The sequence below is a fragment of the Anneissia japonica genome, unplaced genomic scaffold (assembly GCF_011630105.1).
Source record: "Anneissia japonica isolate Jap-2015-1 unplaced genomic scaffold, ASM1163010v1 scaffold287756_len632865_cov181, whole genome shotgun sequence".
Classification (NCBI taxonomy): domain Eukaryota; kingdom Metazoa; phylum Echinodermata; class Crinoidea; order Comatulida; family Comatulidae; genus Anneissia; species Anneissia japonica.
This window is the reverse complement of record NW_022693589.1, coordinates 39,261-59,747: the sequence shown is the minus strand read 5'-3', so window position 1 is coordinate 59,747 and position 20,487 is coordinate 39,261. Positions and strand designations below refer to the sequence as shown.

Here is a 20,487-nt window from a genome sequence, read left to right as displayed (position 1 = left end):
AAACCTGAACTTATGATGATAATAATAATATGAGCGTAATCATAAGAATAATAATAACGATAATTACAGAGTTACAGTACGCTGAAGATGTCTCAAACACTGCTAATATTCGTGTTGTGTAACGTCGTGCTTTTCGGAAAACCGGCGAGTTCGAGGAGAGAACCGAGGAGCCCACCACTAGCCAGCAAACATTATATTTCTTTCTCTGGGCATACTAGTATTAATAAATAAAGCTACGACACCTTAATTATATATTGATGATACGATAATGAATGAATGTCATTTCAACAGTGCCTACATTAATAGCAGTATGGTTCTGATCGTGGGCCGCGTGGTTTATCAGCTAAACTAGGATTTAAACTTACAAAACAGCTAAAACGAACAGTGCATTGTATTAAAACTAACGAAATGAAAGCTTGGATTAGTCGTCAACAAAGCAAGAATTAACTTTTTAAAGTTTTTGAACATCTTTAATGTTTAGGTAGGCCTACTCTGTTTCAGTTTAAATTTGTATTGGCTCTCACTTTTTCAACAGTGGCACACTTTATATAGTGGTGCGTCCAAACTTACTTACATTAGGCCTATATATAACAATAAAGTGTGAAATGAAAGTAAAATTGGTATTGAAAAGGCAAACAGTAACATCAAACATCAGGGAATTTAAAAATCGTTGTAAAAGAAAAAGAATAACTTCAAATTATACAAAATTTAAATCTCAAATAAGGTACAGTTAAGAAGTAAAGGGCGTATACAATGTAAATATACTTTATTGCCACAATAAGTTAGAAATTAACTAAAAAATAACAGTGGTACAGTATAAAAATAAAGTTGACATAACAAAAAAACAAAAAAACGACCATAAAATGACAATGAGAATACAGTACTAGCAGGGAACAGTGAAATTACACTTTTTCCTGGTAGGCATACTGTTCCCCGGTACTAGTAAATTACTGTAAAGGCACGTGACTTTTATTTTAAAGTTATAACTCAACAAGTTGCGCATTACTTCTTAACCATAGGGCGCTTTACAATGAGTGCGCTCGACGTGAGCAGAACTCTAGCACATGTCTAGCATGCATGAATGAAAAATCTTCTAAACAAGACTGTGGACGGTAAACACGGCAGGGTTGAATCTGGTTGAACCAGGGAAGATTCAATGGCTTCGAAAGTAGGCTTAGGACTAGACGACTTTGACTTAGCTGAATCTATTCATGATATTGCTATTTGCCAATTAACAAACGATGATGCCTTTAAATCTCTATTTATAACTCTTGCCCAGATACTTAATTCAAGGTGAGATTCATTACATACAACAACAGAGAGAGGCCAAGGTTAGGCCTAGCCTAGGCCCTAGGTAAGCTAGGCCCTAGCTAGTAGTAGTACGCCTACTAGCTAGCCTAGCTAGCTAGGCTAGTTTAGGCCCTTAGCTAGGCCTATGTACCATAATTAGCCTGCTGATGCCTGCACTAGCTATGTATGGTGAAGACTGCACTAGCTATGTATGGCGAAGATTTGGGTAGGCCTAGAGTGGTGGTGCTTTGCCTGAATTGTGTGTCACTTTGGAGATCTCCAGCGTGATTGAAAATGTATGGATGTAGGCCTATTAGTGACAACAAAGATATTTTCCCTTCGTTTAAAACAGAAATGTGTCTGCAAGGTCAAGGAGTCGTTGAATTGTACAGCGGGAATTGTAAATATAGATTATGATGACCTATAAATTTAAAGAACACTAAATTTTTCTGCTTATGTGTTTCATGCTTAATACGCTTTTTTCACGCTGCGGTAGACATCTTTGATCGATGACAAACAATGCTGAGTAGCGAAGCGTAACTAACAGAAATAACATAGCATTTCGGCCATATTTTCGGAGGTCATGTTACTCAAAAAATCATATATCCTTAACACAGTGTCGTGTCAACATATTTTTTTCTTAAAAAATTTTTGATAAGGATATATCTACGTACTGTATGAATAAATAAAAATGAAAATTTGTTTAATCTGTCAAAACTTAACTGGAAAATAGAAGACCGATTTTGTATAGTGTGTGTTGCTATTATTTCAATTACGTTTTGACAGACTAAACAAATTAAAATTTTTTTGTTACTCATACAGTACTTAGATATATCCTTTGCGAACATTTCAAAGAAAAAAAATATGCCAATATGATCCTCTGTTAAGGAGTTAAGATTCTTAAAGTAACATGACCTCCGAAAAATGATATTAGGTCGAACAGTGAAATAATGGCAATGTGTGTGTTAACACTGCACAAAATCAGTCTTCCATATTCCAGTTAAGTTTTGACAGACAACAAATTTTCAATTTTTTTTTATTCATACAGTACGTAGATATATCCTTTGCGAACATTTTAAAGAAAAAAATATGACTGTTGACACGACACCCAGTTCAGGATTTATGATTTTTTAAGTAACATGACTCCGAAAATATGGTCAAAATGCTATGTTATTACTATTGGTTATGCTTCGCTGCTCAGCACTGTTTGTCATCGATCGAAGATGTCTACCGCAGCGTGAAAAAGGCGTAGTATTATTAATGGGAAAAAATGATATGGTAAATAAACTACATCATCCTGTCTTGTATTTAGAAACCTGAATAGCAAAGCAGATGAGAAACAGATTGAAAAGATTTTACAGTGTGTGATCGCCATCAGAGATAGCACTGATGATGTTGTCAATTTTAAGTACAGAGAAAGTCTGATCACATCTGTCAGTCATGTGTATCTTAGGTCACTTGGCAACAAAATATATGCAAGAAAAACAGAAAAGGTAAATACACTGTCTTTTTTGCACCATGTTTTATCCATTATTTAGGGACTTTTCCAGCTCAATTAAAAAAAATATATGATATCAGGAGCCTTACTAAATATATATTGTGATGTTTATAAGTTTAATTATTTCAAGGCTTTTGAAATAGAAATGTTTTTTATTTATATTTTGTTCATTTTAGAAAATGAAAATAATCTTTTATTGAAATTTTCGTATATAAAGGTAATGTAATTGTTTATTCAATAGAGTACATTTAAACTACAAAAAGTCAATCAATGTAAGCATTTAGGTGTTGTCATTGATGACATTTTAAAGTGGCATAAACAAATTGATCATGTAAAGAATAAAGTAGTATCTGGAATCTACTACCTAACAAAATACATTGAAATTTTCCCCCAAAATATCAAAACAAGAATGTATCAATCATATCCCACCATTTTGACTATTGCAATGTTGTATAGGCTGGGGTCATTATAAACAAACACTTAGAAATAAACTCCAACTACTACAAAATACTCAGCAAAAATATTAACTTGAAAGTCCAAATATGATTCCAGTTCACAGGCACTAAGAGACTTAAATTGGCCAAATATAGAAAAAAAAAACAGTATATCAATGAAGCAGTAACAATGTATAAGATATGAATAATTTAGCAAAATTCTACTTAAAAAAACAGTTTCAGAACATAGGTCCCTATATGAAACAAGGCCTAATGGCATCTTACACTTACTTCACCAAAGACTGAATGTATAAAAAAGATGTCTTTCCTAGTATGGGGCAGAAATCCGGAACCTAAATGAATGTAAATCATTTTGCAACAACTGCTCCTACCTGCAATGTTAATACTTTTAAAAAACAATAAATAACTGACAGGATTAAACATTTTAAATAATGAAGAAAAAACTTTAAACTAGTTGTACATTGTCATGACATCACTTTTTAGTCTTTATCATTTTAAATTTTACTTTCCTTTGCACAGGATGTATTTCAATTTGATTTTTTATATTTATGTTTCTTCATTTTATTTGTATCTTCTTGCAAAAGCATGCCTTCTGAAAAACAACAATATGGTGATACAAGTTTGTTTTTTTTCCATTTAAAAAAAAAAGCTGTTGTTACCTACTTTAATTGAGTACATACGTAATTTAATTATAACTTTGTATTATTTTTCCCTGTTTTCCATTCACAAGGTATTACACATTGTGAGTAGTTTTTGGCATACTGAACTCATGGATACACTTCTAAGCAAGGTCAGTGACCTTTTGTCCAACCCTCACTTGACCGCTGAACAAATGATGAAAGGTATGTATTGCCTGCAAGTTGCATCACACATTTTTAATGTATTAAAAATGTCTTATTTTATAGTTGTGAGGAGGTTTTTGCAGGAGATAAAACACATAAAAAATAACTAGCAAGGTACACATTTTACATATGAGACATGCCATCCCAAAACCAGTGTACTCTCACTAAATGTTAAACTGAGTACTTACCATAAGAATGTGGCTGGCAGTATTGTATACTTTAGTACAGACAAGCCGTAATACTTTTACTCATGACTTTGAAGCTCATAATGTGTGGGATATGAATATAATAAAAGTCAATTTTTTTAACTTTGCAATGCTCTAAGTTTCTGTTACACAGTGCAATGTAAATAAATGACATCAGGCAAAGAAGAAAGGGTCATAAAAGATATGATTTATATTTATGTTATTTTATTCTCAACCAGTTTCATTACTTACCACAATTCTCATGCATTTTTTTTTCTTTTCACTGTAGTCTCTGCTGGTCTTGAGGAAAGCAAGCTATTTAGAGAGGCAGTCAACAAAAACCTTCTTCCTCTTCTCACACACCTCAATAATACCTTCGTCAGTATATCAGAATGTGTCTCCTCTCTGCCCCAGGGTGACCATCCCAGTAAAATCAAGGAGAGGGACATCACAGAACATGTTCCCAAATCGCTGGGGTCACATGATGATCTGATTGTCAAAAACACTGGCTACAGTACTACTAGCGGGTCACCTGTATATAATCATACAGAATTATGTTACACCTGTGTAAAGGTGTGTTTACAGGTGTTTCAGTACATGCCCCAATCTGTAGCGGTTCTCTTATGGGAGTCAACATCAACAGATCAGTCCTTTTCCTCAAATCTCATCAATAACTTGCAGGCCGTGTTAAGTCGGGTATGTTTAAATCGTATGGAAAACCTGGTTTGCATGAAATCGTTATATGCTCACTACAATGTTTTAAACTGCATTCGTTACACTGCATAATTGTCTTTGACAAAATCGGGAAGGCTCACACTGCATAGCAGTCCCCAACACAGTCAGGAAGGCTTCCTGGTTCGAACGACCAATCAGCTTCACCGAAAGCTTTCAGTGTTAGCATGTAGCAATTTTATGGAAACAGGCTTTATGATGCAACATTCATAGTCTACACGACTAATGCTAGCCATTATACAGTACTGTATATTTGTATGATTTTTTAAAGATATTATTTCAAAGATTAATTATCTTTTTTTTACAGCGTTATAGTAAAGATTGTAATCTTATCGCTGGTAGTGCATTAGCTATGCTGGTTAACACCATAGAAACTGTTGAACAAGCTATGCTGTTGATCCAACTTCTCTGTGGTGATTTTCATGCAGCAGGTAAAAAATTAAAACATTCATAAATGTGTGAATGAAGCATAATCCCATGATTCTGTAGGTGACCTTTTAACTTAATCTCAGCATAAGTATATAATGAAAAACTAAACCTGGATTAACCTGATATATCCCAAGTGTCTCTTGTGGAAAAATTAGATCAAACACATATTCATTATGTAAAGCCTGGGATTGACAGTTCTATTATTTTTCAATGTCAGAGAAAAAGGAGTGCTGAGGAGAGAACAAAGCAGTAAGAAAACTACTGTCACCGGGTATGGTGTGCTCCTCAAACTCCAATTTCAATACATTTAAACTTGTCAAAGTTTAATGTTATACAAAAGTTTTTATATTCTGAATTAATTAATATTTGTTAATTTTTCAGTGAATATTGGTAACACCCAAATCAGTAGCTTGTCACATGATCTGCAAGATGGACCGTATTCTAAGATTGCGATTATCCGAGGTATTCTGACTTGCTGTAAGCCACGACTTTTACTGTCAACAGGAGAAAATGAGGTAAATAATAATAATTTAATTTTTTAAGGCGCACATATCCATCTCAGGGAGCTGCACACAACCTTGTCATGTCTGATGAAACATTGATAAAAGTATCTGATATTATATGAGGATTGTATTTCCCAAAACCAGCTTACTCTCACTAATTTTTAAACTCAGTAATTAGCATAAGAATGTGGTAGTATTGTATACTTTAGTACAGAGAAACTGTAATACTTTTACTCATAACTTTGGCAATAGCAAGTCGATTCCAGTAAGTGACCTACCATTTTAAAACTTATAATATGTGGTGAATAAGAATATAGTCAATTTTTTGATCACTGAAACTGGTTTTGGATTGCAAGCCTCATATTCCTGATTTTAATGATTGTTTTTATTCATTTTGTTTAGGATTGCATTCTCTTACACTCCCTGTTCACTGAGGTCGTATCCTTCTGCCAGCACCCTAACCATACCATTCTATACAATGCTTTCCAGCTGCTAGTCTACTGGTATGAGAGTGCCATAGCTACCCTGGATCAATACATTAGCAGCACACCTGAGTCTGACAGAAAAACATGTTTTCACAGTGAATCTCAGTTTGTCAAGAACACCTTGCAACTGATTTGGGAGAATTGGCAGAACCCTCTGACTGGCGTGCCAACATTTGTGAAGACGACCTTTAGCCTCTTGCTAGAAATTCATCATAAAGAAAACCAGTTATTTATGATACCTTCATCTGAAGTAAGTACAATACTTAATTTATAAGCATTGTAGAAGCTATTATATGTAGTTATTGAAGATCCTAATGTTCAATCAAGCATTTTGTGGGTGAATGAACTGTGACTATGAACTCCCTGGTTTCTGATATGTCACAAGATTGCAGTTTATTTCTTATATAAGAATTAATTAATGAGTAAAAAGCATGGGAAGCCTCATGTTTAATAAATAGATTAGGTGTACAGTATGGTGTGTGCAGGAGCTCGCTCTGGCTATTACACAGGTGGTGTCTGATCGAACAGATTCACCTAACCATCAGGTAAATTGTTTATGTTTGCTGATAATGATTACTTCATAGTCTGAATCATGTAAGATTAATGGGAACAAAGTGAGTCCATGGTTGGAGCGTGGGTATGAACGCCCTGTAAAAAAATATGTATCATAGTGCTGAGTGTTAATTCAGTGAGAGCGAAGTGAGTACATGGCTTAGGGACAGGAAACAATATGTAATCATTTAACAGAGCAAAACAAGCAATTAGAGACATGGGTAAAGAACCTGTGCAGGCTTGCCCAGGGAGCTAATATTATTCTAGCAGCAGAAAACCCCTGGGAAAATAACCAGTAGCTTTGAAGTATTTGAAGACTTGAATGATTTTCTATAGGTCCTATTACATCTCTCAGCTGATTGAGTAATTACTAACACAGTAGCAATGGCTGATGAAGAAATTCAATGAATGTGCATGCCATTATTTCAATTGCTTTAGAAATAGGTTTTGAAAAAGCCTGAAGCCAACATAAATACCTACTGAAGAAAATAGCATTGAATAAATTCAAAGGATACAAAGATATGTCTATTTGTTGTTGAATAAATTTGCAGTAAAGCAGATCTGCATTGTATCATGGAGGAAATATTTCCTCCATGATTGTATTCATAGTCTTTACAGATGTAAAAAGAAAATATTTACTTATCTCCAATGGTGCAAAAAAAATTGAACAATATTGATCAAAATGTGTATATAAAAAGCATTTTATAGTGCATTGTACTCCGAGGCCATAAATGGTAGATTGAGGTAATGAGAAAAACAAGTTGTCAGGGAAAATTGCTGAAGTACTCTCCCCATGAACCTTACTAGGGATTTGAATATATTTTTCTGGACCCTCACTGAGACTCTAGTCAGCCCCTGTAATCGTCAAGTTACTTCTGTTGGAAAGACAGAGAGAAGATATTGTTAGACTGTTAACACAAAAAAAATCCATCAACAAGCAATTACATGTTCCATACCTGGCCCTAATCAAATGACGTAGCACCGATGACATACATGATAATGTTACCATATAAAAACAGCTGGATAAATCTATAAATATATTTATAATTGTGAAATATTTATTAAAGTATTTTAATAAACAAAGTTAAATTTCATGCTTTGTTGTAACCTAATAACCTATTGTTTTCCCTCTCAAGCTTTACAGCTCACTAGTAAGCCACCTCCTCCAAATTTCTTGGCATGTGAAAGGGAAATATGCCCTGCTTGGAAGCCTTGTACCGTATATTCGAGCCTTGAACCTCTTATCAAGTCACCCTACTCTACCGAGACAATTGGTAAGAGGCCTAGCAACAAATTTCCTTGCTTCTTCTGTCTCAGACCTGCACAGGGTTTTACTCCAGAACATGAAGAAAGAGATTGAGCAAGGAGGGACAGAGGTAGATAGCGAGGACGGAGATGCTGCTCTGAGGTGGAAGCGAATCTGGGGAGATTGTGTACTAGATGTATTGTGCAGTGAGCATCAGTATGTATATTGGATTCAGAGATTTCTATTTGTGATTATATTAGAGTAATAATGTTTTATCTTATTCCAACAAAAAGATATAATTACTATGAACCTGGATAAATACAATAATGAATTGAGATAAAATTACAGGTCTCTCCCTAATGTAAGACCCCTTTAATTTATGTTGTTCCAAATTAACAAAAGTATTTTATCTTTATTATTCTACTTAGAGACCAAAGCTGCTAAAGTTCATGGAAACCCGGTCCCAAAAATGGTCTTTAATTGGAGGGAGACCAGTATTAAAGTTTCTTTTTTTTTTTTAACAGATTAATAAGATTTCATGGAGCACAGTTCTGGTTGCCATGGATTCTGAAATGTTTTCCTGGTGTATACAACTTGCTGATGGCATCTTTGGACATGAACACAATGCCTTCTTCATCTACATTATCATTAAAACATCGCTTGCATGCACTGATGATGGTGATGGCCCAAGCAAGACTATGTGACATTATCAAATTTACTACTATTGTAAGTTTTAAACAAGGTGTATTAGGTGGTGTGTTCGTCATTGTTCAGATTCATTCATTCAGATTTTTCTTCAGTTATTGTATCTCATGGTGTATGTTATTATGTGTTCTACTATATGGGAAAATAAAAAAACTTTATTTCATTTAATGTAGGAATTACAGTATATCTGAATGATACGGTGAAATTAGTAAACAGTATTTCAAGGGACATATGATGCCAAGCTTATTTACTCTCTATCTTTATATAATGTATATTACACAAATTATATATTTTATTTATTATTTTATTGATTGATTATTGCTGTATAATTCTCTTTTAATAGGAAGAAAATATTCCGCTAATACGTATAGCGTTGGAACATGTCGATGATGACATTCGTCTAAGCGCTCTCGCTTTGGTTTGTAACTCACCAAAAAGAGCCGAACCATTGCAACAGATTGAACTAGATATGCTCTACCGATTCTTGCCACTAAATTTTAACTGCGATGGCGCAAGTTTCAGACAGAAAATGTGTGCGTACATAAAGGCAATAATCACTCGAATACGTGACAGCTGTTTAGGCTCTTTGAAAATGCTAAATCGCAAGAAACCAGATGTGGTGCAGAAGGCAGATGAACAAGATGCACCTAAGAGTATCCTTCAATCTGGGATAACCTTCCTTGATTGGCTACTGCAAAAGCTTATGGAATCGCTATTTCCCGGTGCATGTTATCAACGAAAGAGGGCGGTGTTAGGATTGCTTGCAATATTGTATGAGGTTATGCTTTCAAAATGGCAGTGCAATAAAAAGAAAGGTCAAACGCCAGGAATTGTTTTTTTTTCCACCCCCCCCCCCCCCCCCCACACCCACACACACACACACACACACACACACTACATCTAAACATTTCTATCTTCAATTAAATCAATTCAATCTACATGCCAGTACATAATTATGGTATGTATAATAAGCCTATAGTACATTAATGTAGTTGGTCTAATATTATACTCCAAAAGATGATTGAAGCAACTCAATTGAAACGTTAAGGCATTGTCCATAAAAAGCTGTTCTTTTACGAATTATTATTTTACAGATTCCCAGTTGGCAGATGAACACTTCTACCATTTTTTCTCCTTTTTAAAATTCATAAAAATAATTTTTACAATTTTTTTTTTGTCACTTACTTTTATATACAGAATTTTATGAAAGTAAATAAAATGAAATTGTCTTTGTTTCTTTCTTTGACCATTGTTTTTGCAATGTTAAGCTATACTCTGCTTTGTTATTACATTCTATTATTTCTCTGTCACTAGAATCAGCCGGAACACTTATAACATGGGCCCATCAAAACAACAAATGCCATTTTATATGTGAAAGGTATGGTGCTTTTTAAAAAATTATAATCTTATAATAATTGGCTTCAGTATGAGTTACGTTTATATTGAATACATTTCAAATTGTTTTATTTATTGTAGTTGACAAAAAAAAATTGATTGATTTTTGTAATTTGAAAAGTCGCAATCTATTTAATGGACTTTTCTGGAGTGTCGATCGTAACGACTGACCAATCAGAACATGGCAAAGGATTTGCCCAGAAAGATATATTGTGGTACACTCAACTTCTGAAGAATATAATATTGGAGGTTTAAAGCCTTATCACTGGACTGCAGTCTTTGTTGGCATATATGCTGATGACAATACCAATGAATTAAAAATAATTTCTATGTCATTGTCTCATTAATTATCAACTCGCTCTGTTCATTTCAGATATTGTTACTTGCTTCTTGATAATCTTCTAGACGGATCAAATGACAATCGTGACCTGGCTTATAAAATCCTGTCGGAGTATTTTCCATGGCCATTGCCAGGATTAAAGGTGGTATCAGGCATGGAAGTGAACCGTGTGCTATCAGATGGTCTGCAATTAATTTGTAGCCCTAAATCACCTGAATGCGAGGCAGGCTCTAAGCTTTGTGTGTTGGTATTTCAGAGGTTGGATATTTTCTCTCATTCTGTATCATTCTAATCAAACGGTGAAGAGATTTTCTCAAACACTTTAAAAACAAATAAAATTTTGCATAAGCATTGTATAATTAAAAATGATATTATGACAATGAACAATAAATTGCAACAATATTCATGGAATGTAGTGATAATTGGACTGAAATATTTTATCAGTTTGTATATAAGTTTTATTTTTTATAATTCTAGGCATATTCTAGAAGGCAAGGATCTTCCTTCAAGACTTGTTGGAGCATTCAAAACCCTTAAAATTGAGGTTCTGACGGAAGGTCCCAATGGAGCATTACCTTTCCTGAAACAGATTACAGAGAGCTTAGTTTACCAGCACAAATGCTGCGCCCAGAACATCTTGTATGGCTCTTTCATTACCCCAATGCATGGTAAAGTCTAATGTTTATTGCTGCATGTACTGATACCCATAGGCACTGACTTATTGGAGACAATTCATCAATGATAGTACATAAAACATGTGAATACTGTATCATGAATTTGCAAGAGAGTGGTTGTTTTGGAAGAGATTCTTGCTTGCTCGCGAGAGTGTTGAACGTTCTCCCGTCTGAGAGACATGGGACCTCTATTGTAAGAATGACTGATTTTTCTATTTCATCTTAATACTTCATCCTTTTGCAGGCTTACTTCTCACCATCCGTAAGTGTCTAAGCATCAATGTTCCCACTCTTCAAGAGATCATGCAATCAGACCGAGATGGCTGGATGACTTGGATCACCAATCTCATAGCAACTGCATCTGACATCGTCAGCTTAGCAATGTCAACATTGAGTAGTCCTATAGGAGGAACAGTAGAAACAGAGCTGTCTCCATCATTTGCCGATATGGGTGAAGGAATTGATGATCTCATCCAGAAAATAAAAAAATGCCAGATAGAAGGGCAGCAGGAGGAGGAGGCCAAGATACTTAGTAACTTTGAAACTGGGGAGGAAAACCCTTCAATGTCGGCTAGCCATCAACTTATCTTGGCATGTTGCTGGTTAAATTTAAAGGTCTGGCAAAAATGTTTTAATAATTAAAAAATTCTTATATAATTATTTTTTTTACAAATGTAGTTATATTTGTTATGTAAGAAATTAGTAATAATATTATTTTGTTTTTATATTTTGCTGTGGTGTTGTTTGTATATATTATTTCTGTTACACTAAAACTTTGATGTCAACAACCATTTTTTTTTGCAGGAAGTTAGTTTGTTACTTGGAGATCTGTCACAATGTGTTCCTTTTAAAGCAGAATCTGAACATGGTCTTTTGACCACAAGCCAACTCCAGATGATGACAGACATATTTATTAGTATCCTAACAAAATGCAGACATAGAGTAAGTTAAACATTTCATTTTTTTATGTTACTGTATGTGATTAACACGTTCGCTGCCGGGGGCGCAAAAGTTCATGTCTGACAAGTTGTGAGTTCATGTGCACACCGGTGTGAACACAACACTATTTTATTGCACATACCGAACGTGCAATAAAATATCGCCTGAACATGAACTTTTGACCTGGACGAACTTTCACCAGGAAAGGACCCGGAAGATCTAAAAATCACATCTAATAATGTGCCAATGACAATTATAATTAAAAAAATTAGTTTTTATTGCAACAGAACCCATACAATTTTATATACTCCAAATAATAAACAATGTGCAGATCATATAGTTTTCATGTATAGCCTCATACATTAGAATTTACAAAAACTATACTGCATGTACTATAAAGTACAGGAACAGCCCAAAAAGTATTATTTTTGAGTGAGGCCTTTCTATAGAAAGACAAAATTGTACAATAAAAGGAGATAAGTAAATTCTGCAGAAGTATGTTTTTGCAATAAAGTATTTTTAATGAATGAATGAAAAAATAAATGAGTTAGTTAATGAATCTGTAGGTTATTGCATAATAATGTTCACAAACTATTTTTATTACATTTTAGGGTGCCATTGAAGGCTGCAATCTAGGCTTCTCAAAGCTATGTGCATCCCTCCTTGCTAGTCCATCTCATGAGTTGTCAACCATTCCAAAGGGGTTGCTCCGAGATCTGATTCTTATGATTACAAATGAGGGATCCACGTCATCTTTTACTAAGAAAAGCGCAGGATTACCTTTGGTGCTGGAAGCTGTGATCAACAGTGAGCCAAAAGGCAGGGAGGTGGGTTTAAATGTGCTCTAGTTTGCTTTGTACATTGGTAGTTATGGTGCCTGGGATTATGGGTTCACCCAATAGCAGTGTGGAATTTTGCAGATTGGATCCACTTTTTACATCTCAGGCCTACGTTGTATTAACTCACTCATCATAAAAACGTTTATAAAAGATGAAATGAATAGGCTGATTATACCCTAGAATTCATTAAAATGGAGTGACTTCATCATTAAAATGTTAATATAGGCCATATCATTTTTTTTAACGAAGCTATACCAACCGACGACCGTGATCCATTGCAGTTTCACTACAATTTAAAAAAAAAATAACTTAGAGGGTGCTCTATATCCTGATTACTACACAAGGGGCGATATATACATTGTTAATATTGTTATTAGCCAAAAATTATAATAAAAATAATAAACCACTTCCAGTGACTGGAAGTGTTTCTATCATTTTTCGTTGTAAACTGATGGGTAGACATTTTTTAAATACACTAATTTCTATGTTCAAGTTAATAACTTTTATGTTACTCCAAAATGGGCAAGTTAATTTCAAAAAATATTTTTATGATTACGGTCTCTCTTTACACTGCCACATTTTTATGTTAATTACTCAGTTTAAATATGCTGTTTTAGGATGGCAAGTGTCACATGTCTGTCTCTTGAATCCTCACTATATTTTTCTTTATTTTTTTTTGTAGAAAAGTCTACTTCGGTTTACCATGACCTCACTACTTGATATAGCACAGCAACCTGAACCAGTTGAACATGACCCGAAACTTGACCTCCCACAATGCCATGCATTAAATATGTTGAAAGCTTTGTTCAGAAGTTCCGCAATCAATGATGATGTCATGCCATACACGTCCAAGTCTGTGACCATTGCTATTCATGGATTTGCTTCAAAACATTTTTCAATAAGAAATGGGTCTATGTTACTATTTGGTGTGTAATTTTGTTTTTTATTAAGTTAAGGAGCACATTTCATTGGATCTAGTTATCATATGATTGGCTGTAGCTAAATGTAATGCATAAATTTTGCACATTGTGGGAGTAGAGAGTGCAACATAGCTCAGTTTTCTGAACAAGTTTTTTTTTTTTGCTAAGTTTAAGTGCAAATTTCCATCCATTGATAAATGATACATTTTTTTCTTTTATTTGAACATTTTCAGGTTCTCTTGTTGCCAGGATGTTTGGTCAGAAGCGTGTCCAAGATGAGCATTCACGTGTCAATTCAATGACAGCACGTGAGTTCTTTGTACACTACCCTGAGCTGCAAAGCTTCCTTCTTCAAGAGATTTGTAAATGCGTCGACCAGCAAGTGGCTGGAAGGCAGAACCTACACCCTAGCCTCTTCCCTGTTTTGATCATTTTATCTAAGCTAGGCTGTGGCTTGCAAACTGGAGAAACAAGGTATCATGCACATATAGTACATATTCATTCTTTTTATATTAAAGGTTGTACTAGAATTATTGTGAAGGTATTGGCACAAGTTTATGTCCTGGTGTTTTTTTATGTGTGTGAGTTCATTTCTTTTTTATACTTGGTGTGCCTGCAAGTTGTATATAATTTGTAAGCTGTGTAAAGATTATCTGACATTTTAACATTCAATGCAAAGTTTTCAATTAGTAATAAATGTGCAGATATATATATATATATATGTATAATATGGAACAGACATTAAAAACTCAAATTGGATCATTGTTTTTTTATAACAAAGGTATCTAGTGTGTAATTTTTTTTTGTATTTTGTTCCATCCCTTATGACACAACCTTGCCATGAGTTAGAATATAGGGAGCTTTTGATTGTACGATACAGTAGAAGTTAGAACGTAATGACGTCACTAACCGTCGCACATGAGTAAATCCATTATATTGTCACATCCGCGCGAAACTCGAAAGCTCCATAAATAACGTGCATGCTGAAGTTTAGGGAATGTCTGTCTTTGCAGTGACAATGCTTTATATATTATGTTGAAAAATACCAGTACTATAAAAAGCTTAGAATATAATGCATGTCTTTTTTTTTCAGTGATCTCAACAAGTTCATGCAACCAGTGATGCAATTATGTGCAAGTCCTGTCTATCAAGTGCGAGCCCTTGCTGCGGAAGCACTCGTGCCATTGGTAGCAGAGGATAAGATGCTGACGCAAGCAGCATGTATCATCGACTCATTGCCAGGAAACAGGCAAGAGGCTAACTCACAAAATCAACTACACGGTCAGCTGTTACAAATCCAGAAATTGTTCAGTGCACATAAGGACAACACTGTAGGGTATGTAGAGAGTAGTCGATTCATTGTTTAGTGTAGGCTTGGGCTGTAATCTGTAAAATTGTTTTCTTTGGTGTCCCAGGATGTTGGGCTTAGTTCCAAATATCAGTATATTTCTCATCTATTCCACCTAAAGCCTTGGGAAATGTGTAATGATGATTTAATTCACTGTTATAATTATTTATATTTGTATTGGTTTAAATGTAATGACTAAAACACAACTGACTTAATCACTACAAATCATGTTTGTAAATTAACGTTTTTATTTGTTCAATGTACTTTAAGAGCATTTTAAAGCTTTGAAAAATTTATTAACTAAATTATTTTACTAAATCTCTTTCAATTGCTCAGGTTACCTCCATCATTAGAAGCATACGATACCTGTAGACATCTGTGTGCATTTCAGTGGATAGGCTGTGGAGAAAACAATTGCCCCCTCACGAGGGCAGTCTACATAGATACAACTACAAAGCTTCTTGCATGGCTTGTGACTGATAAGACAAACTCCGACACAAGGAGCCTAGCAGACGACAGCTGTAAAATGACCAAGTGCTACCTCTCTTTACAACATCCACAGCAGGTTTATTATATCAGATTTGATTTAATTCAATTTTGACAAATAACAATTGCAAGATAAAAGATATGAAAACAAAGTTACAATTAGCAAGTGTTGTTAGAAGTGAGCTTAAATCAAGCCTCATGTTTAAGGAAAGAGTATATTATTAATTTATGATTTTTAAAAATATATATTAGTGTTATTATATAACTTTCTTCAAATATCTTTAGATTGCAGGTACTTTTCTAGCCAGATCAGTGGTTGAGTCATTGCTGTCATTAAATCAATCTCAGATGCTAGAGAATGTACAACTTATGTTGAAATCCAGATCACCTGACATCATGGTACCAGCCCAGAGATTCCTGGTGGAAAAGCTACAGGATGGCACTCCACCTAACATTCAGTTCCATAGCCCATTTATACTAGACTTGTTTGAATTGATCAGCACTGAGTCAGATCGTACTTGCCTGGAGTACGGTCTGAGACTGTTCACTGAAGTGTCAAAGGCATGCGATTACCAGCTCCATGATGATTGGCTGAGTCATTGGGATAATCTGCTGAAATTAGCCAGTGGCATGCAAGGTGTGAGTGTCGCCTGTGCAGCTCTACCTGCACTTGGAATTATTGTAAAGGGAATCCTAAATGAAGGCATCATAAGGTAGACTAGCTGTATAGTAATTCCAGTTGGTTTATTGAAATGCAGATATGTGGTAAAGACAAGCCAAATCAGTCACTGGTTTGCAAAAATCGAATTTTAGTTATTACTACAGGTTAAAAAAGTAAAATGAGAATCCGACATTTCCTTATGAAGTTACAAGCATTTAATCATAGAGCTGTTTAAAGAACAATATTTGAGAAATCAGCCTTCAAAGTTTATGATTTCAGGCATTTCTCAGGCAGTGATCATCACCAAATTGTTAAAAATGTTGAAAATGGGGAAAATAACATCATAGCATGATGAATAGATATATAAAGGTTAGTTTTGTGCAATAAAATATATTTCAACACTTTCGACATTTAAGGATATTTTGGCTATTATCTCTGAAACACGATTTGCGACGAGTGACTGGTTTGGCTTGTCTTTGCCACATATCGTCGCTCACATCACGAACTAACACAATCAAAGTAGATTGTGTTAGTTCGTGAAATCACAGTAACGCGTCAAAACGAGCGCGTATTGGTTGTCAAGCAATTTTGTATTCTTTACCACACAAAAAGTCCTTAACGACAATAGCGCATATTTTGACGCGCTTTTTTGATTTCACGAACTAACACAATTGAATTTAATTGTGTTAGTTCGTGATGTGAGCGACGATATGTTAGCAAATAAATGAACAAATGAATAATTATGTCATTTTGGATCTGAAAGCATTAATCTGTCCACACTGTCAAATTTGACAAAAACATGTGACATGCCTAAATATGGTCATGATGACATCAACTCATAACCATATATAGGCACATCATTACTATATATGGGCATCTCATGACTATATATGGGCATACACAGGTAATGAGCTTAATTTTTTCCATTTTTACATCTTTGCAATACACTGTTGATCAGCTGGCATGGCTTAGACTAAGATTGAACCTATAATGCTGACTATAATGTTCAAACAATATACCGTAAAACCTCGAATTGAAGCCCTTGGGCTTCTTATTTTGCGAACTTTGAATGGGCTTCTTTTCGAGATGGGTTTCATTTCAAGATGGGCTTCTTTTCGAGACTACTTTTGCAAAGCAAAGGAGTGGGGGGGGGGGCTTCTTTTTAAAATGATTTCTGTAAATGTTGTGAATTTGTACTTTAAAACAATAAATAAGGCCACTGTATCATAGAGTGTATTTAACTGGCATGAAATCACCTAAACTACTGTATAAACCAAGCTTGTATTTTAATTTATTTTGTTTTCGGAAATTCATGTACAGTGTATGTACTGAAAAGAAGCCTATGCTATCTTGAAAGAAGCCCATAGGCTTCTTATCGTGGCTAATTTTGCAAACTAACGAGTAGGGGCTTCAATTTGAGATGGGCTTCATCGAAATTAAGCCCACCTTGCTTCAATTCAAGGTTTTACGGTATTGTATATTAATTTTTATTTTCTTCATATTCTCTCCAGATGTGACATCCCAGCATTCTGTAGGCTCTTGATGGCCAACAGTAAACCAACCATGTCAGAGTCAAGTCGCCTCGCAGTTGCTTCAGCTCTGCAGATTGTTGGTGCAGATATCTTAAATGAGTTCCAGCGTATAAAGAATGAGAAAGAGGTGGTTCGTGTAATGGGGTAAATTTGATTACCTAATATTGGGAAAATTTGGTTATTAAGTTTTTTATGATAATATTGACTCCTGAAAAATTTACTGTCTTTGCCAAAATATTTCATCCAAAGTTTAGTAAACATTGTGCAACCTTTTTTTTTTTTACTTCTTTTTTTTAATCAAAAAAGTATATGCATTTGAACAACAGTGAAACTTTTGTCTCTGGTCACTCATGATCATGATCATTTTGTTTTCCAGCATATTCACTGCTGCCTTGCTCCTCCTACAAGATGAACAAAGTGAAATTCGATGTGAAGCTACTAGATTTGTAAGCCAGCTCTCAGTGGAAACCACAGACAAAGATGTTGGGCCTATCCAGCCTAGTTATGCCTTACAGGTGAGTTAAGGCCTGTTTATACTTGCAACTATAACTATAAAAATCTAAAAAGCAATTGTTCATGTAAAAAATAAAGGAAATAAGAGAAGTTTTCACACTAGCATGATTCAATAACGATCGTGTATACAATAAAAAAATAATTTCATAAATCCAATCAAATGATGTCATAATCATGGGAAAACGATAAAAAAATTTTTGTTCCCATGTTTTTTTTACGGGACCTATTTGATATGTGGCAAGGGTTGTTTTTAGAGTAGGTTTGATATTGCCACTTAGTGATTTGATTGATGGCAAAGCTAAGCACTTGTGTCCATGTTCCTAAACACTTGCACCTGTCTATCAGTGTGTTAGAAGGAAAGTTTATTCTAGGATTGATTTCACTCTATGGCAATGCTACACCCTTGGGTCTGTGTTCCTAAGCCCTTGTGCCTGTCTGTCAGTGTCTTTGTTGCATTTGAAGGTAGGCTCACTTTGCTAGTAATTGAGGTCACTTACCTTAGTGTATGTCTCTCAATAATAATGTGATGTGGAAGAACCACTTGGAAAGTAATTTGCCACTTGATAATTTGATTCATAAAAACAATGAATAAGATAAAAAGAAATTGAAATATTTTTATGATTAAATATGTTTTCTTTTTCCATTTCAGGTGTTAATAAAATACATCTGTGATAATTTCAAGTGGTCTAGTGTTTGTCTGTCTGATTTGTGTAGGAAATTGTCTGGAAGCAGTTCAATTGAAATTGAAATAAAAAATCAGCAAACAGTATGGTAAGTGTTTGCATTCATTTCATTTAATGTAGATTTGAACTTAAAAAATACATTAACCATAATATGATTATTATATGAATATTATTCATCTATTTCACTACAATTAGGATTCCAACCCAGGATTTTGGAATTGAAAGCGGAGAATTTTAACCACAAGTAAAAACTTAAAATATTGGGGTTTTTTTTGGTTTTTTTTTTAAGGAATTTGAATTTATTTGAACAAGAAGACGCCAATATTTATGAAGAGCCTTCTCAACTCGCTACATTTCTCCATAATCAGCTTTTGGTAAGATTTATGATAAAATAAATTTATTATTTGATGTATTTATTTTTATTTATTTATTGAGGCACACAACTTATGCCCCAATGATTTTGAATAATGATTATATCGCTGTCCAACTTGTAGGTGACAATCCCTTGCACAACACAAACATATACACACGATGCTTTACACAAACTCAATCTCAATATGAGGCTTCGAGAGTGTTAGCAACACTAACAGGAATTGAACCCAGGACCCTGGGATTGGAAGGCAAGCATCTTACCACTAAGCTGTTCAACTCCACTTAAGTACATCATCAAGATAATTATTTATTTAATATTATATAATTCTGTATTATTATAATAATAATTTTTTTTATTACCATTAATAGTATTATGATCAAAAATATCAATGCTACTATGGTTATTATCAATTTTCATCAATACCATTATCAATATGATTATTATCATCATCACCACCATAATTATTGTCATGGTTGCATAGCCTCACCTTCACCATGTAATAGGCATCAGCATAAAAATTGTTTCTCTACATTTTTAATAAACAGTGCCCTCTATAATGTTTTGAAATTGAAATTCTCATGTTTATGACCATTTATGGTTATACATGTTATGTTTTAGCTATGTTGTATATTATTTAATAATGTTAACATACTTATGCATATTTCAGTATTATTTTGTGTTTATTAGATTTTTGTTGAATCATTATCGGAGGAAAATCCAGAAGCTGTGATGAGTTGGATTGTAAACCAGTTACATGAGGCCGAATATCAAATGAGCTGCTTGGTCAAACAACTCAATGCAAAGGTTTCAACATGTAAGAGAGATTTGTGTTTTATATCCTACAGTATATATATATATATAT

General features: G+C 34.3%; 1 protein-coding gene across 2 annotated transcripts in view; it reads left to right on the top strand.

Annotated features, from left to right (window-relative positions):
- The first annotated feature begins 1,073 nt into the window (after positions 1-1,073).
- LOC117100809 (thyroid adenoma-associated protein-like) overlaps positions 1,074-20,487 on the top strand; it is a 21,411-nt gene continuing 1,997 nt past the window's right edge. The window contains exons 1-26 of one of the 2 annotated variants that reach the window (XM_033240623.1): positions 1,075-1,293; positions 2,603-2,783; positions 3,974-4,085; positions 4,560-4,966; positions 5,310-5,433; positions 5,813-5,946; positions 6,337-6,669; positions 8,108-8,433; positions 8,742-8,943; positions 9,266-9,749; positions 10,237-10,300; positions 10,691-10,915; positions 11,135-11,325; positions 11,576-11,946; positions 12,136-12,273; positions 12,882-13,097; positions 13,792-14,035; positions 14,263-14,503; positions 15,123-15,365; positions 15,714-15,942; positions 16,149-16,576; positions 18,036-18,200; positions 18,433-18,571; positions 19,219-19,340; positions 19,542-19,626; positions 20,313-20,443. In XM_033240623.1, the coding sequence (XP_033096514.1) occupies positions 1,157-1,293; positions 2,603-2,783; positions 3,974-4,085; positions 4,560-4,966; positions 5,310-5,433; positions 5,813-5,946; positions 6,337-6,669; positions 8,108-8,433; positions 8,742-8,943; positions 9,266-9,749; positions 10,237-10,300; positions 10,691-10,915; positions 11,135-11,325; positions 11,576-11,946; positions 12,136-12,273; positions 12,882-13,097; positions 13,792-14,035; positions 14,263-14,503; positions 15,123-15,365; positions 15,714-15,942; positions 16,149-16,576; positions 18,036-18,200; positions 18,433-18,571; positions 19,219-19,340; positions 19,542-19,626; positions 20,313-20,443 (5,672 nt within the window). In that variant the 5' untranslated portion in view covers positions 1,075-1,156. Of the gene's footprint in view, positions 1,294-2,602; positions 2,784-3,973; positions 4,086-4,559; positions 4,967-5,309; positions 5,434-5,812; positions 5,947-6,336; positions 6,670-8,107; positions 8,434-8,741; positions 8,944-9,265; positions 9,750-10,236; positions 10,301-10,690; positions 10,916-11,134; positions 11,326-11,575; positions 11,947-12,135; positions 12,274-12,881; positions 13,098-13,791; positions 14,036-14,262; positions 14,504-15,122; positions 15,366-15,713; positions 16,026-16,148; positions 16,577-18,035; positions 18,201-18,432; positions 18,572-19,218; positions 19,341-19,541; positions 19,627-20,312; positions 20,444-20,487 lie in introns of those variants that run through there. The other variant, XM_033240624.1, reaches the window with a different exon arrangement.